Source organism: Perca flavescens, chromosome 1 (assembly GCF_004354835.1).
Source record: "Perca flavescens isolate YP-PL-M2 chromosome 1, PFLA_1.0, whole genome shotgun sequence".
In the NCBI taxonomy this organism is placed as follows: Eukaryota; Metazoa; Chordata; class Actinopteri; order Perciformes; family Percidae; genus Perca; species Perca flavescens.
In genome coordinates, this window is record NC_041331.1 from 25,531,482 (window position 1) to 25,549,809 (window position 18,328).

At 39.1% G+C, this 18,328-nt stretch overlaps 1 protein-coding gene across 5 annotated transcripts; it reads left to right on the plus strand.

Moving 5' to 3' along the window:
- The first annotated feature begins 1,661 nt into the window (after positions 1-1,661).
- LOC114558443 (uncharacterized) lies at positions 1,662-16,250 on the plus strand. 5 transcript variants are annotated; one of them, XM_028582492.1, is made up of 11 exons: positions 2,387-2,868; positions 3,171-3,257; positions 3,421-4,003; positions 4,355-4,415; positions 6,949-7,044; positions 7,296-7,367; positions 7,476-7,535; positions 7,629-7,739; positions 8,159-8,229; positions 13,826-13,866; positions 14,670-16,250. In XM_028582492.1, the coding sequence occupies exons 1-10, from the start codon at positions 2,518-2,520 to the stop codon at positions 13,864-13,866; spliced, it is 1,533 nt and encodes a 510-aa protein (XP_028438293.1). In that variant the 5' UTR covers positions 2,387-2,517; the 3' UTR covers positions 14,670-16,250. The 5 variants fall into 5 exon arrangements, with proteins under 5 accessions (XP_028438275.1, XP_028438293.1, XP_028438266.1 ...); XM_028582465.1 differs by lacking the exons at positions 13,826-13,866; positions 14,670-16,250 and adding an exon at positions 8,614-9,509 and having other exon boundaries at positions 2,387-2,674; positions 2,786-2,868; positions 8,159-8,283; XM_028582474.1 differs by lacking the exons at positions 2,387-2,868; positions 13,826-13,866; positions 14,670-16,250 and adding exons at positions 1,662-2,107; positions 8,614-9,509 and having other exon boundaries at positions 8,159-8,283.
- Positions 16,251-18,328: the final 2,078 nt, after the last annotated feature.

Sequence of the window (18,328 nt, forward strand, 5' to 3'; positions counted from 1 at the left end):
TCCGTTGACTGTAGGGATGTCACAATACCAAAAAGCTATTATTCTTTAAAAAAAAAAAAAGTTGCTTGGAGCCCTTTATACATAACATCCCTGTAAGAGATCAGGTCACTTATCTAGGAATTATCATAGCCAAAGACCAATATACAAGGTGCTCCCTAAACTTTAGTCCTAGAAAACACAAAGGAAACTGAATTCATGGTTACAAAGAGACTTATATTTAAAAGGCAGAATCTTACTTTCAAAAGCTGATGGTATATCCAGACTTACTTATTGTGCTCTCTCTTTAGCTGTAGTTTGTCGAAACAAATTGATTCAATGTTGTTTCACTTTATATGGAAAAACAGAATACATTATATTCAAAAAAATCTGTTATAATGAACTCTAATCAATGGGGGGTGGGGTGGGGCTGAATTTTTTAGACTTCACAACCTTAAATAACATTTTCAAAATAAACTGGATTAGACCGTTTATTAATAACCCCCCATCCTTATGGAACTTTTGCCCTAACTATGTTTTTTCTAAAGTTGGTGGTCTGAAGTTTTTATTGATGTGCAATCACAAGATTAGTAAAATCCCAATCAAATTGTTTAACTTTCACAAGCAAATGCTTTTGGCGTGGTCTCTCAAAATTAAGGATAACTTCTCACCTCACAAATACGACATTTGGAATAACGAGTACATTCTCTACAAAAACAATTTTTTTTTTTTTTTGTTTAACAATAACATTACACTTGTTAGTCAACTTTTTGATCCAAATGGTAAACTATACAAATACTCAGAATTCCTAAGAAGATTTCGAATTCCAGTAACTGTATTTTTTATGCAATTCCCACTGGGATTATAATGTTGTTAACAGGTAATACTCCCCCACAACCACTTACTCATCTAATCAAATTAACTGATACTACTGTGGGTGGTTTGTGCTTCTCAGTAGAAAATCATAGTATTAATAGGAAAATTAGAGCTTTATTCCAGACTGACATTGTTACTATTCCCTATGTTATCCCATACTGGAATGGTATAATAGAGAATATCCCTTGGAAGAAAGTGAGATCCTTACCTTTCAAATACCTTTTTACTAATAAAGTGAGAGAAGTTTCGTTTAAACTAATACACAGGTTTTACCCAGCAAAATCCTTCCTTAAAAGATACAAGCAGGATATTGAATTTAACTGCTCGTTTTGTAATAGCACTGATGAAAATGTGTCACATCTTTTTTGGAATTGTCCCTGTATGTAATGTTGTATGTTACATTATTACATTACATTACATGTCATTTAGCTGACGCTTTTATCCAAAGCGACTTACAATTAAGTGCATTCAACTGAGTAGGTCCAAACTCTAGACAACAAGTAGTAAGTGCAAGTACATTAGCTTTAAATAAGCAAAGCTACAAAGAAACTTTTAAAAGTGCAGGTTCAAGAGTTTTTTTTTTTTTTATATATTATCCAAGGTGTAGTCGGAAGTAGTATGTCATTTGTTTTATATATTTTGTGTTGTATTTGACTGTAAGGAGTTGTATAAATAAATTAATTAATTAAAAAGCCTCTGCACTCAATTGGATAGACCTACAACCAATCGGAGCAACGGAGTATGTGACGTATGTTGAGCGACGCATAGTTGTCAACAGAACTCAACTGCACGCACGCACGCTGGAAGAAGAAGAAGAAGTAGTAGTAGTAGTAGTAGTAGTAGTAGTAGTAGTAGTAGTAGTAGATGATGAGTGTAAACGATATTTGCCGGTGTTGTAAAAAGAATTTAAGGATACTTACCAGTACTTACCAACACGATCATCATTTTTGAGAGAAATAGTAAAGGTGAATGCATATACGAACAAGTTCTCCGTTTAGGATTAGGACTCGACAATACATCAAACAAATCTTATCGCATTTGTCGGTCCTGTCAGAACTTAATAACACGTTTGGAACGCGACATGCCCGTGTTTAAAAAATGGACAGAGGACGAAGGAGACCAGGCTGAAGAAGCGTGTTCATCTGAGGCATCAGAGAAAAGAGACCGTGAGCCTACTCCCTCCAAGTCGCCCAGCAAGTTTTGCCCCAATCCGTCAACTCCAGCCGGTACAAGAACGCGAAGAAGCAGTACAGAGGTAAGCTTGTTGTTGATGAAGTTCTATTTCTTATGATATGACTATGAGAATAACCTCGATTGCCAAGTTTTTCGCGAGTGAATAGTGAGTCGAGTTTATTGTCCAGTGTGATAAACACACTCGCATTCCCACCATAGACAGTATATTCCCCATAGACAGCATAGATATTCCCACACTTCTCAGTAAACGAATTCAACCCAAGCGCTCTTTGGTGACGTTGTTTATTACGTTAGTTGATCATCTGTCCATCATCGTGTAAAGCCCGCCCTGACAATTTGATTGGTCCAAATTGGCTAAATTCGGCTGGCATCCAGGCTAGTTGGTCAGTGTACTAAACTCAGATATGGTGGCAGTCATTCGTCTGTAATTCCTCGTTTCTTGGTCACTGGTTAGTCTATATTTTTGTAACGATGCCGGGGATGTGCTCTGTGCCGGGCTGCAAGGGCTACAAGAAGGCGAGGTCCCGGGGAGTCGTCTTCCACTCTCTGCCTACAAGAGACCCGGGGAGATGCAGAAAGTGGTTAAAGGCCATACATAATCCCAAATTTGACGAAAACACACCAGTAAGTAAGTACGGCAATATAAGAGTCTGTAGCCAGCATTTTAAACCGGAAGATTACGAACCGGACATACAAGCAGAACTTATGAAAACAACGCCCCGAAAAATCCTCAAATCAGGCGTAGTTCCAACCGTTTTCTCTGGAAGACAGCAAGAGGACCTCAGAACATCCCTGCCAGCAAATGACAGAGGCCGAACAGAGGTAAAACATGTGTTTTACTTGTGGTTTTGTAGGTAAAGTTAAGGTTCAGATATGGCGAGAACACTGCGGGGCGAGCCGTCTTAAATTCTTGGAGTTTGATCGGCATTTTGTTTGGGAGTCGATGAGGGATGAAGGGGCTAGGAACTAATTATATAGCGTTCACTAAGCAAAAGTTGGCTCCAATTTACGTCTTTCATGTATATTAGTCACCCAGCTTTTAAAAAAAAAAAAAAAAAACACACACACAGTTGCCCTCTATTCTGAATGTAACACTAGTTTTATTTTTTTGTTTTTTACTCAAGGGTCTGAGTACATCTTCACAGGCTTCTTTCCTGGGTGTCCATGGTACTGGTGTCTATACTGCATTATCTCCCTCCCTGCCAATTCCTGTAAGTATAACATATGGCATCGTAGCTTTTATTCTGTGTAAATGAGTATTACATGTTGTCAAAAGTAATGTGTGTGTGTGGATATTGTGAACCCTATTTGGAAGAGTTGCAGACAGTTACTTAACTTACTAATTTCAAATTTGACATCTGACCATTATCCCAGATTGCCTCAAACATCCCCTCCCAGCCCCCTCTTCCAGCTGAACTCAGTGGAAGTTTGTGCAGTGTGGCATCTGTGGATCGTCTGAAGGAGAGGTTCCACCAAGAGACTGAGTTGAGCTCGACAGTAACATCAAAATCTGATGAGAACACAGAAAAAGACTTGAGCCAATCAAAGACTATTGTAAATGACAGCTGCTTGATGGAGCTGTTTAAGAAGTGTCAGACCTGTGGACAGCCCATAACCAAAAATAAGGTGTCTCACTGTGGTGCACAGACAAAGGTGTGGTGGAGCTGCCTTGGTGGACACAAGGGCATATGGATGTCATCACCTCACCTTTGGGAGGCGTTTCCTGAAATCCACCTTCTTACAACTCTTTCTGTTCTTTTTTCTGGAGGCACCTTTACACACTTTAAAAAATGGGCCAAACACCTGCACCTGAATTTCATAGGGCATAAAACCTTTTTTGAAATTCAAAAGGCATACCTCAACCCAGAAATGAAACAGATGAACAGGACTGAGCAGGAACAGATCTTTGCAAAGAGCGTCCACAAACGGCCTGAAGGCATTCTTCTTCACATTTCAGGTGATGGTTGCTCTGATTCTCCTGGTTTCAGCGTTAAGAACAAAAAAGTGTCAAACTTCTCAAACATCTAACTTTTTCAGGGGCTAGATACATGAAACTGTGTAGGTTCAAGACTAAAAGGCTGTGTACGCACTAAGGCAGAAATATGCATATACTGTTCAGCTTAGTGAATCTGTGATGTTGCCATTTCTATGTGGTTTTTCATGTCAGCCAGCGCAATGCAAAGCAATAACTTATGGTGCCAGTTACAATTTTTTTTTTTTATTGGTCATATTCTTAATTACTAACCCTAACCCAGAAACTGAAATCTCAGTACTTGTTACTGAATGTTTTCTTGTTTTTACTTTGAAGATCCTCTGAAGAAAATGAAGGCCAAGTCAAGGAGAAGAGAGAAGGGAGCTCTGTCGTTAAGGTGAGGCAGCATTTACATATTACAAAGTTTACTTTTAATGGAAAGTACTAATCCGCATGTCAAACGGTTGTATAAAGTAATCTGTGGATCAAGAGGAAACTATAGAAAGCCAATAAAATTACTTGAGTGACATCAATCATGTAATGTGATTGTGGTTAATAATAATAATAATAATAATAATAATAATAATAATAATAATAATAATAATAATAATCAACAACAACAACACCTGCGGTGGGCAGGCCACCTCCCAAGGGTCTGGTAGATGAGTCAGTTTGAAGAAGTTTGCACCCCCACCATGCATGGATTGCCTGCTGATGACTGGGATGTCAGTACTGTCGGTCAAAGTCACTCCAGTAAGTTCATTGTACTTTCAACATGATAAAATTGATCTCCTAAATCTTTATGTAATATGTTTGGTATAAATCTAAAGAGCAGTCCTTATTAAATTGATATCTACCATGCTTGTTATATACATTGCTGTCTTTTATTTATGGCCTGCTATGTATCCTCATTTGTTAGCACAAAATAAAGTGAAAATAAAACATCAAAGGCATTTAACGTTTTTATTTACACAAAACTGTTCCCTGTGCCTCCTGGAAACCCCATGACTCTTATTTGTTGTCATATTTTGAAACACTAGTGCAGTGCCGGTTTGGAATGGGCCGATTGCTTGGCCTCCTGTACTACTGCTTTGTAGCTTTCTCCAGAACCACTGTACTCTGAAATAACTTACAGAAGGCCTCCAAAGCACTTAATATGCAACTGTAGGCCTATACTACTGACTTACTGTGTACTTGTACTTCAGAGGGAAACATACATTTACCTAACGGGGAACGCTGCATTCCAATTCTGCTCACAAAATACCACAACTAAAATATAATGCATTAAACTATCCAACATTATATTCGAGTTGAACATCTCCACTTTAAAGTAGCCTACATTGTGTGCTGAGTGATACTGCCTCTCTTTTTACTTAAACATTTGAAAACAGAACTGCACTGTTTTCTATGGCATAAGTGAAGCGCCTCGTGAATGTTTTTTTTTGTAATTATTTTTTTTTATAAAACTCAACCTGTTACACGTGTTGCATCGCATCTCAATCGGTCGTGGCTCGGCTCATCTACGTAGAGATTCAGCGTGTCCCAGTTTCGTTATTTGCATGAAGGGTAGACGGCAATGAGTATTTGGTGGATGATCAGTTTTTGGCAAGACACCTGTAGCCGGTGAACCCGCGATCAATGAGCCTTGTAGGGATTCAGGAACTCCTCGCCACCGCTGCTGTACTGTGCATGTGTGGGGACACGCACAGAGATATCCTGATTTATAGATAGATTATTGTGATACTGAGGATATGATCATTTGTACCTAACAACTGATTAGTCAACTGATCGGCTAAGAGCAGCAAACTTTTAAAGTACATTAAGAAGTAAAAGATCTTTTATTTTGTTGGCTACTGACCCAAACTATATAATTTTTTTTTTTAAGAGGCTCAATGGTGATTAAAAGCCATGTTTCTTCATTTTGGGGTCATGAGATGGTTCAACATACAAGCTTGTAATTTGCCAAAGCATAATAAACCTTTTTTGGTTTTAAAATTTGGTATACTAGTTTTTATAATATCCTGTTCAAGTAATGTTTAATATAGTCTATATCCTTGACGTTCCACTTCCGGGATTGCTCCGTTGCTGCTGGAAAATCCGCCGGATTACACTCATTTAGGCCGGATATCCGTTGCCTTGGGCTTCCTTTGTGTTGGCATTTTTAAACTCTGGTTGATATATGAGGACTATGGTTAACCTTTTCTCAGATCTCTGCAGGGTAAATCCAGACAGCTAGCTACACTATCTGTCCAATCTGAGTTTTCTGTTGCACGACTAAAACAACTTTTAAACGTAAACCTGTTCGACCAAAACAAGTTCCTTCCGAGCCCATTTTGCAGCGGCACCGCAGCTTTTCTACGGTGTTTAGCACCGCCCAAGACGATTGTGATTGGTTTAAAGAAATGCCAATAAACCAGAGCACATTTTCCTCCCATCCCGAATGCTATGTGGAGTAGCCAGACCCTCCTCCAGCGTGCTTTGGAGGAGGTTTGTGAGTGGTTTTACACTTTGACTCAGTGGTTCGCAACCTTTTTTCGTCCAGCGCCCCCCTATCCATTATCCCGTTCCCTTACCCCCCCTCCTTGACATATTTTTAAATGAGCATTTTTGTAAACATTTCACGTACGCCCTGCAGTACTCCAAAGTACCCATAGGGGGTACACCTACCCCTATTTGAGAAACACTGGTTTAGAGTGTTAACTGGTATTGTTGTGAATCTTAGGTGTAAACTTGAATTTAAAACAAATGAGATCTACTCTTGGTTGCAATACCTGATTTCACCACTGTCTAATTAGATGAAATCTACCAGGTAAAGTTGAAACCAGTTGACCTGTAACTCAGGGGGGTTTTCAAGCCAAGGGTAAGTTTGCATGCTTAACATTTCAAGATGAGGTTTTGTGTCTGATGACAAGGTTTTTTGATTTTTACAGTTATGAGAAGAGATCCCCCTTATTGGAGTCTACTGAAATGTGTCTGCAAGAACCAACTGCACTATCAAGTCTTGGACGTCTATCGGCCTCTGAAAAGTAAGTAGTCGCAACCTTGCCTTTGTTTTTTCACACACCAGTTGTATGAACAGAACACCATGGTATGGCATTGTATTGCTTTGCATGCTCTGCGTTTTTCTCTGGCTTCTGCATCGGATAAAATTATATATTGATGTTGATGATTATATATACTGACAGGTGTTCATGCATGGGTGTCACACTACTAGGCAGTTAATGTCCACATGCTGTAACAACTTTTAAACTGTCAGAAAATGACTTAACGTTTCTAGAGGTAAACGAAAACATGAACATCGGAGTGAAACCACACATATGGCATCAGAGGTCGACTGGATTCAGGACAGGTGAGTGTTGATCTTTAGGTTTATACTATCTGTCATAACTGTATCGACTTTCCTAAGATACATTTTCACCCTCTCTTTTTCAATGACCTCTCTGTGATTTATTTTCAGTTTTGAGGAAATGGAGGTCACCATTGAAGACGATGAATTCAACAGTGTGAAGAACAGAATGTAATTTTATACTTAATTATACAGAATATATGTCTTAATTTTTGCTTCTGTGGCTCATTTGATTCTAGTATGATTTAATTTTTTATCCCACAGATCTGACTTGACTAGTGATATGGAAAACGTTGAAGAAACAACTGAGCCGAGTGCTCTAGGAGCTGCTGATAGCTGTGATGAAGACGTCTACGTACCAATAATTCCTCAGAGGTACGAGTTTTTTTTTTTTTTACCTTCCTTTAGACGACATCTGTATATTGGAGTTATAAAGATTTTATACTTCGTCCACAATTTTGATATGCAGAATCTATGTGTTTCCTGTATTTCCTCCCATCTTTCACTTATTTTTGCTCAAATATCATTGTAGAGCAGTGGTCTCCAACCTTTCTTCATCTAAGGGTTACTTTAAAATAACAAAAGTGGCAAAGGGGCAGCAGCTTGAGTCATCCCTGTTGAAACCACAAAATCACAAATGATTTGCTGTGACTGTTCCTTCACCCTCCATTACTTGTCTTTAACTGACACATACACTTGTAAATTCTTTGGAAAAAGAATAATGTAAAAATTGTCTTTTTTGATTTTGTATATTACACAAACCAGGTGTGTCAGTCTGTTGTCTTCTGTTACAGGTCCAAAACATCTGAACTTTTACTGGAATGTGAAGAAGAGGAGCTGGAGCCATGGCAGAAACACACTTTACATGTTCACTTCAAAGAAGAGACTGATGTCAAAGAGGAGGATGTTGGAGAGTTGAGTATGTCACACCAAATTCTTGAAGAACATGTTAGCGTTGAAGTTTTAAAACATCAGAGTTCTGTACGCCTCTAAAACTCAAATAACTGTTGAGTCGAAACATGTCATTATGCATTTTAAAATAACCTGCTACTGTAGGTTGGATTATTGTTTATCATAATATTAATATTTGAGTGATATTTAGAAATATTAAAAGGTATTTAATTGATGGATTGAGCTAGACCACTAGACTGTGTGCTGTTGCACATATTCTCACCTAGCATGTTGATTTGCCATGTGTATACTTGCATCCTGTTGAAATTTCTGATTTTTATTTTTTATATTCTTACAGATGATGACCAAACAGATTGTAAACCAGATCCTTCATCTCTTCAGAACTGGTCAGCTGGTCAGCACACCCTAAAACTTGAGGCCAATGGTTTTGTCCACACTTCTGAGGGGCATCAAATCAGCAACAACCCTGTGTCTTTATCCAGTGTCCAGAGTCGGGAAGTATGTGCGACCTCATCTAACCAGCTGCAGTCAGAGCAGTCCAACTCACAGACCCTCTCTGTACCTTTGTCTCTGCCATGCTTAGCTGAAGTCAAACTTGAGTCAACTGGCACATCAGACAAACATAATACCTAGAAGGGCACTCAGAGAGGGTAGACCTACGCCAAGGCCATACCCTAGAGCTCTGCACTGTATCCTTAATTCCGCTCCCGATTGCATTGTGTGCGTCTGCTCCCGCCCACACCCGCAAAAAATATGATTTTTATATTTCCAAAAGTTCTGTGAGACGTTGAGGAGAAATCTGCTAAAATCAGGAAGACACCACAGTAACTTCAGAAAGAGCTCAGTTGTGTTGAAGTGGTGTTGAAGGTCACTCTCGCCGGACTGGTTTTTCTTACTTACCATTTCATGTTAATGAGAAACACGGTCAGAGTGGGACTGTGCAGCCGGCGAGCGGTTTATGATCTGCTTTAATCTTGTTTTCAACTTCATTTGTTGACTCCCTCCTTTGTCCTCCATACACTGTTGTCTTCACTCGGAGCAAAGAGAGAGTTGTGTTGTCCTGATGGATCCCAATGCAGTTTATTTTATAAAGCGAAAAATTATTTGTGCCCCATTTGTTCCATGATTCGGAACTGCTCCAAAATGTAGTGGTTTCTTTTTTGGCCCTTCCACCATGGTTTGATGAAAATCAGGCCAGTAGTTTTTCAGTAATCATGCTGACAGACAAAAAAACAACAACAAACCGACAAATTGAGTCGAAAAATGAACTTCCTTGACGAAGGTAATAAACGTTATGTACCAACAGTTATGAGTAAGTTAACAAGTTGTCATAATTACACACATGTTGTCTAACATAAATATGTCCTAGCCAATGCACAAATAAACAACATGGTGAACCTGTTACCTCATTTTCTAAAATCAACAACTTTGTACCGGCCGGTCAGTTACATTCCCTGTCAAAGGTACGTTTTATTGTATTATTATTGTACAGTAAAATAAATTCTTTTCAAGTGCTTCATTGCTGTATTATTTAAATGCATGGTATTGGTTCATATAGTTTCTCTACACTAGATAGTAGTTGGATTACTGTAAAGCAGAACAGAAGCAGGGGCGTCAGACTGGGGGTGAAAAAGGGACTGAGTACCCAGGGCCCTCATGTGAGGAGGGTCCAAAAAGATGCTAGAATGAATCCATAGAAAATGCATTTCTACAGGGCCCAGAATTTTGTGCTATGCCCCTGAACAGAAGTATTTAGTTTGCTACTGAGGGATAACCATGTTTGCCGGAATCTTTATAGACTTGATACATTGGAGCTACAAGGGTGCTGGACAATGGAAGCTTGTCTTTTCAGGAACAAGTCCTACTGTTTGTCACAAAGTGTTTGTCACACCTCACTGTGCATGAACACACCTCTTCCACCCTCAACCTTAACACTGGAGCACCCCAGGGCTGTGTTTTGAGTCCCCTGCTGTATTCCCTGTACACCAGCGACTGTGTGGCCACTTCCAACTCCAACACCATCATCAAGTTAGCAAATCACACAGCTGTGGTGGGCCTGATCACAGACAATGAAAAGGCCTACCCGAAGAAGTAGAGGATCACAACTTGCTCATGAATGTCAGCAAGACAAAAAAGATGATAGTGAAAAAAATGGGATTGGAAAGTGGTTGAAATTGAAATAAGTACTTGATTAAATGTACAGTATTTAATTGGGTAACACCATGATGCGTTGGATGGCATGGATGTATAATAAGACCGGCGCTTTTGCTGCTGGATATGCTAATGTTACAACCAAACTCTTGTTGGCAACACTTCCCTGGGGTGAACGACTACCACTGAAAGGCAACTTCCATTATGTAAGTTTGCCAACTAACTTATAACACTAATAACGTTACTGCCGGCGAAATACCTTCATAAATCAAATAATGTCATATGCTCTGCTTTACAACCGCGGTGGTTATGTCAAAGCAAGCGACTAACGTTAATACATATAATATTATTTGTGCACTCCCGGTGTTTCTGACCACGAACAGCGTCGACTTGGTTGTGTTTTTTTATCTGAATGATCTTATTGTCATTATACTCCATGAGAGTGGTACATTGCATTATAAATGTGGTTAAAATATAACAAATAGATTGGTTTGATTGGCAGTGGTAGAAAAAGTACTCCAAATTCTTTTTTTAAGTAAAACTATTAACTATTAGTAGTCAAACTATTAATACCAAACAGTAAGAGTGAAAGAGAGGCATTATCAGCACAATGTACTTAAAGCTATAGTGCGTAGTTTCTGTCGCCCCCATGAGGAATTCTAAGTAATGACAGGCGTCCACATGATACAAGCCTTAAGGCCTTTTTACAGTCGCTGTTCCTGACCTGTTGCGCGACAATGTGACGTCAAAATGACATAGATCTTGCTGGCAGGATTTAAAGTGATCGACCAGAGATTGTACACCACCCAATTTTTTTCAGCGGCACACAAGCGGAAACAGGAAGCATGGACGAGTTCTCTCTCGTAAACTTACTGGGTTAAGATGAGTTCTTTTATGGTGAATGAAAAGCTTTATCTGATGAAGTAGGTCATTGAATCGTTGTGCAGACATTCTGAAATATTCAAAGTGCTTCTCTTCGTCTATCATCCTCATTTGTTTCACGAGGATATTGAACTCACCCTATTTATGTCTGCTGTTATTCAAAGGACGAACATTCCACCTTCTTTTTCTTCTTTTCTGCTTTCTTTGCAAGCGGGCTCAAAAGCAGTTGTTTTTCCACATGCATTGACTCCAATATCATCTTAGCCACTGTAGACATTGATGTCAATGCTGCTGCCAGTTCTGCCATTGTTTACCTTTTTCTTCTTCTAGTCTGTAGAAATAGCAAAGTTGGTAGCCTTTCCTCAGTTGCGACACCTCTGTTCAGACTGCAACTAGTGTCACGACCACCACGTGCAAGTATAAATAGTTACGGCGCTCCCATGATGTCACACTGTCGCACGACAGGTCGGGAATGGCCGAATGGCTAGTATAATGAACGCTTTACATGATCGCGCACACGCCCCCACCGCTCCTCGATGCAGTTGCTAGCAGCTAAGGAGGACACGGACGATTAAAAAAACATGACTTCCTCTTCAGAAGAAGTAATGAGTTTCTGCGCGGGGAAGTCACCGGAGGACACAATCTTCTGAACCTAGCGATTCTGAGAAATACACAGAGAGTTGTGTGGAGCTGATAGTCTTAATTAGCTTTGCAGCAACTCATTTGGCAATGGCTTGAAGGTAACGCACTAAGTGCGCAACGTTTTAAAATTTCGTCCATTACATCAAAAAATTAGTAACGTTATACGACTTTGTAGCAGCAGATGGTGTGATGAATGCACCATAAAAGTGTATTTCCCCGGTGTATGACTTGAATCTCTCACTCATGAATTAATAATTATCTAATATAATTTTGAACAAATAGACAAAATGCATAAATATTACACATAATATCTATATATTACATTATATTTTTTACAAACTTAGGAAAGCAATGTTTAAGATAAAGCCTGATGTTGCCTTACACATACAATCATTATCCCAGTCTCTTCCACACAGTGACACACGCATACAGCTTATTAATGAAGCACTGTTATCGGATCAGTACCCAGTATCGGCCAATACCCAAAGGCCAGGTATCGGGACTCAAAGAGTCGGATTGCTGCAATCCCAAATTTTCACCGGCAGCTTCATCTTCCATTGTGGAAAGTGGACGGTAGCCTACTTGTGTTAGTACCACTGACTGTGACCACTAATATTTGTTGCAGACAACCTTTTCTGATGCTAAAATGCCTAAAGATAGCCGTTCAAGGCTGGAGCGAATGCGCGAAGCAAAGCGAAGTGCACGTGCAGCCGAAGCACGGCGTGCACGTTCCATAGGGCAATTGACGCTGCACGTGTGGCTAAAAAGAGGGCAGAAGAAACGCCACAGGTGCGAGCGGAGCGCCTGGCAAGAAACGCTGCACGCTCTGCTTACTTGAGGGCACGTCGGGCACGTGAACTTGAACGGCACATGTGTACACAGGCAGCGCTGCCTGGAAGGAGACGTTGGGGGCTTAAAACACAGATAAACTGTTAAAAGCTCTATGGTTTTTTAATTATTTTAAGCCCCCAACGTCCTGCCACGTCTACAGGTTCGGGCGAGGGTAATGCCAATTCAGTCCTTTTAAGATGTGCCACAGTGCTACGTCACGGCATAACCACACCCCGGGGAAAGCTTGATTTCTCTTGTTACGTCTAGGAGTATAACAGTTTGGTTTTGCTCGTGCATTTGAAAACAAAAGCTGCCCACTTAGCCACCAGACTGGAGTTAAGGATTTAAGGCCTACTTTGGTCATTGACTTCAGGTGCCGATTGCCTCTTCGCTTTACGGTCCGGTCGCTCCATTTCACTCGTCAGTCGGTGCGGTGTCAAACAGTATGACAGTTGACAGTTCATTTGTAGACAATCAAGACACGGACATAACATTAACACAAACTTGGTGGGGAAACATCACAACAAATCACAAACTTCTCCTTCACTGACTCCGTCTGTCATCCAATCTCTCTGAACTCGTCTGAGCCTCCCATTGTCTGGCAATAAAAACTGGTGGATTGTGACGAGACAACTAAAAGCAAGCCGAAAAGGTGCCATATTAGAGTTATCAAATTAAGATGAATCATAAATAGCCTACTAAAGAAGCATATTGTTTACTATTTAACCATAAAAGCACCTTTTAAACCCATTTACCGTAGTTAGTCCGGTGGGGCTCTTTGGCCAAAGAGTGCAAATGATTTGCTGTGACTTTATTACTTCACCCTCCATTACTTGTCTTTAACTGACACATACACTTATAAATTATTTGGAAGAAGTACAATGTAAAAAAAAAAAAAGAATAATTAGTAATATACACCTGGTTTGTATATTACTCAAACCAGGTGTGTCAGTCTGTTATCTTCTGTTACAGGTCCAAAACATCTGAACTTTTACTGGAATGTGAAGAAGAGGAGCTGGAGCCATGGCAGAAACACACTTTACGTGTTCACTTGAAAGAAGAGAGGATGATGTTCGAGAGTTGAGTATGTCACACCAAATTCTTGCAAAACATGTTGGTTTGAGATTTTAAAACATCAGAGTTCTGTATGCCTTTCAGGTCATTATGTAAGCATTTCAAAATAACCTCCTACTGTTGGTTGAATATTGATAGTTTATCATAATATTGATATTTAAATTATATTTAGTAATATAAAAGGTATTTCATTTAGAGATGCACCGATTTGCTGGCCAAATTTACACTCATGCGCCGGCGCCACACAATGGTTCACTTTGCATGCACAGCGGCACAGACAGTAACAGACTATTGTCACAACCACACACAGTCTTGGTGACTTTCTCGCTAGATTTAGCGACTTTTTAGACCCTCTTCTTGACTCTACTTCTGAATCGACTAGCTACGTATTTAGTGACTTATTCAGACTATCATGGAAAACGCAAGAAATATATTCAAATATATTATATTGTAATTCATTCCAATGCACGCTGCTCAAAGTAATTGCAGTCCATGGCTGTTCTGCCAATAGCGTGGGGTCTCGGTCTGTCCTTCTCTTGCACTGTGTGCAGTTTGATGTGGGGCAGGAGTGGGAGTTAATATACAAAGTAATACAGCTTCACATACTTGTAAATAGATACTGGTTCATAAATAATTTTGTATGAATATAGATAAATAAATACAACAGTTTTAGATAGATAATAAATCATTGACTCTATAATGACCTATAGGCTCTTAAATGGTTTAAATACATACTTGTACTTATTTATTTGCAAATGTCTGTTTTTTTGTCACAGTAGTATGATATTCTTTTCATTATCTGTCTCTCCACAGCAACGTGTCTGGAAGGAGGCAGAGGTTCTCCGTGATCTGCAGCTCTGTAACCAGGAGAGGAACTCCAGTCTGGACCAAGAGGACCCAGAGCCTCCACAGATTAAAGAGGAACCGGAGCCACTCAACACCGGTCAAAAGGGAGAGCAGATTGTACTGATTGTACCAAAGCCAGAGACTGATACCAAAGGCCAGAGTGCAGCAGAGACAGAGCATCCAGCTAGCATCTGTATCACATGGATAAAAGACAAATCTGACTGGGAAAATTCTGAAGCATCAGAATCAAACCGTGACCACCAGGTCCTCTCTCACAACTCCCATGAAGCTGAGAACCAAGATCGGAAAGGAGGCCACCATGGAGATTCAGATCAACTAGAAAGGCAGAGCCAGAACCACAGAAGAGACATCGCACAAGTAATAGTCCTACAGTCCTGTCAACCATTCACTGTAATACTCACACAGGTAAAAAGGCTTTCAAACGTGACACGTTTGAGAAAGCTTTTAGAAAAAACTCAGATTTGCATAGACACATGAGACTCCACACAGGTGAATAACCATATTCTTTCTGCACTGTGAAAAGATTTTAGACGTTATATTGTCTTGTTGGTCCACATGAGAGGAACAAACACGATCTGCGGGAAAACATACTTTGATGCGTCTGATTTGGCAAAGCATACTGTATAAGATAGAATACAGGCAAGTAGCCTTAGTTTTTTTTTTTGATTGCTAATATGCGTTGGTCAAAACTAAAGTCACATTGTCAAAACACTTCACACAGTGAAACAAAAGACTATGGGGGCCGAACTGTGAATCATTTTTAATTTCTTTCACACAAAAGGCATTCAGTTAGGTGTTTTTTCTTATATACTCCACCACCTGCAAAACACTATGTATTTGCAGCACATTGTATAAATACTAACACTGTTTTCAAAACAGAATGATGGCAAATTTAGTGCATTTCTGCAGTAACCATATTGAAATATGCAGAAAATCTTAGCAGAATATTTACAATAAAATGAAATAAACATTCTAAACATAGCATCCCAAGATAAGACGCAAGCGTTGATGTTGAGAACTTGTTGTCACGTGCAGGAGAGAGGTAGGACTAGAACCCTCACAGTACTGTAAAGTATGAGTGATAATACTATACATTTGGTAATTATTATTATTGCAGCCATAGAATTTCGGGAATTTGTTTTTGTTTCAAGCTTTTTATTTTTCACAAATAAATGATTGGATACACAGATATAGAAAAAAGGAAAGGATATTGAAGCAAATTGCAATTCTGATTCATTCTTGTTGCATATACTTCACTACAGTCAATGTGAAAGTGAAAAGATGTTAAAAATTATTCAAACTTCAGATTCACCTTGAAGTCAAATTCTGTTCATCAAGGCTGCAGATGGGTGTGACTGACATTAAGAGTGAAGAATAGTTCTTTAAGTATGATTTGATAGTTTTTGGTAGTTTGATCAGTAGTAGATGTACTTTTTAGTCCACTAAATTTACTTGACAGATAAACATAAAAATAAATTAAATAAATACTTACAGTTTTTTTCAATTGCTAAATGACAGTGGGCACAACTGGAGTCACATGTGCAAAACTCTAACTACAGTCTGCACTACCTACAGTCACCTGAGCTAAACAGTTCACATCACCTGCAAAACTTCATTCAAAGTAACACAACTCTTAACACACGTCTCAAACACTATGCACAGGCCTCACTGAGATAACACACACCGTCACTCAGAAAACACTGAGGGTAAAAACACTAGCATCAAACACCAATACAGAAATTACAAACTTTCTCATCTTTACAGTTTGAACAATTTGAGTGACTTGACACTACTCAACAGTTTATTTAAGGAAAAAATATAGATTGTATAGCATACCAATTTGTACATAAGGTAAACAAGAAGAAATTAAAATCAGCAGTTTTCTTCAATAAAGTATTTTGTCTCTAGTAATTTATGGAATTACTGGGGGGAAAAAAAACTAAAAGGTACATAACAATACCAACGAATAGTGTGACTAATCCTGCCTCTCTCCAGCATCATGTGGCAGGTTTTCTTCATCACATTGGATGTCTGCATCATCTCTAAATACTAATGAATGTGGTGTTTCTATTGCTTTCACCTCCATTACTTTCTGAAAAACAGTAAGAACGCAGTTTTACTATTGTAAAGATATAGTGTTTTTCACTTTTTTTTATAGCTGTGTACATAACCTCAGACATCTTACCTGGACATGTTGGTATCTTTGCTCTTTTACCCGTTTCTCTCAAACATACAGTGTATAATTGTTTCATTCTTATTTGGTGTTTGTATACAAAAAAAGGCTTTCTGAGCTTTCTCTGTATAAATACCATATATGTTCACTAACTAGTCTAAAATAAGACACTTGCTTAGGCTTTCAGCTAAAATTGCAATCAGCAGTGTTTGATAGGCACCAGACTGAAATCTATTCTGTTTTGAATGTGTGGTTTACAGTTGTGACAGCAGTGTGTTAGCATTTGAACAAAGTGCTGTAAATCTACAGTGTTGTGCACATTGTGGTTAAAGTCATGGGATAAGTGTGTAGAGTTTTGAAAACTGTGTTCAAGTAATGAAAAATGAACTAGAGTTTGGTCCACATGAACAACTGCTGTGGAGACTGTAGTTAGAGTTTTGCACATGTGACTCCAGTTGTGCCCACTGTCGTTTAGCAATCGAAAAAAACTGTAAATATGATGCCTTGGGAAATTAAATAGCTCCACCTGGACTAAAGCTGCTACAAAAATGTTATTTACACATCACAGCCTCAGTAACACTGGCATGAGCACTTGTTTACATTTTTCTATTATTAATTTGAGATGTTTACTGACATTTTGAATGCATGAGTATTTTTTTTCATTGTGTTATTGCTACTTTGACTTACCTGTGTTCATTTTTTCCACCGCTGTTAATACTGTATGTTTTTTTTATTGACACAATTGAAAAATAAATCAGTTAAACGTAGCAGTACAGAGAACTTAACAGTGTAACATGATCATCCATATAGACCAAGTATGGAGTGTGGACAGAGAGGTAGTTTGCCTCCTGAGCACTGCTGAGATGCCCTTGAGCAAGGCACCGAACACCCATACTGCTCCAGGGGCACCGTACCATTGTTGAACCTGCGCTACGCTGAATTGCATGTGCGTGCTATGTGTATAAAAGAGGGGTCTGAGAAAGATTCATTTCAACTGCCAATTACATGTACCTTGTGGTTTGTATGGCTTGGCAAATAAATGAATAATAATCCAGCACAAGTAAACAATACAGGCGCCAGTAGCATTCGTTCTATGGATATATGAAATTAGCTGGAAGACAATGTAAATTGTAGTCGTAGCGCAGATAATTCTTTCATTTGTAATTAAGCAACAATCACTTCCAATGGCGGTTCTAGACCATTTCAATTGGAGGATCCAGGCTGGGGCCACATGCGATTTTAGTGGTACCAAATATATTACATACCACCAACCCTCCATATGTTTGGATCTATAAAAGACAAATGATACACATATAACAATGATCACAACAATACTCATTCATTCTTAAACTACATTTTATTTATCACTGCACATGACTAATACCCCCTCTTTGGGGCTAAAGGTGAGGTTAAAAATGTTTGAAACTATTTG

What these genes read in the sequence shown, in the direction of transcription:
- LOC114558443 (XM_028582456.1), top strand. Translation starts at nt 2,518, where the DNA reads ATGCCGGGGATGTGCTCTGTGCCGGGCTGCAAGGGCTACAAGAAGGCG. An exon ending in CTCCCTCCCTGCCAATTCCT is followed by an intron (nt 3,258 to 3,420) that starts GTAAGTATAACA and finishes CCATTATCCCAG; the next exon opens with ATTGCCTCAAACATCCCCTC. An exon ending in GTCGACTGGATTCAGGACAG is followed by an intron (nt 7,368 to 7,475) that starts GTGAGTGTTGAT and finishes ATTTATTTTCAG; the next exon opens with TTTTGAGGAAATGGAGGTCA.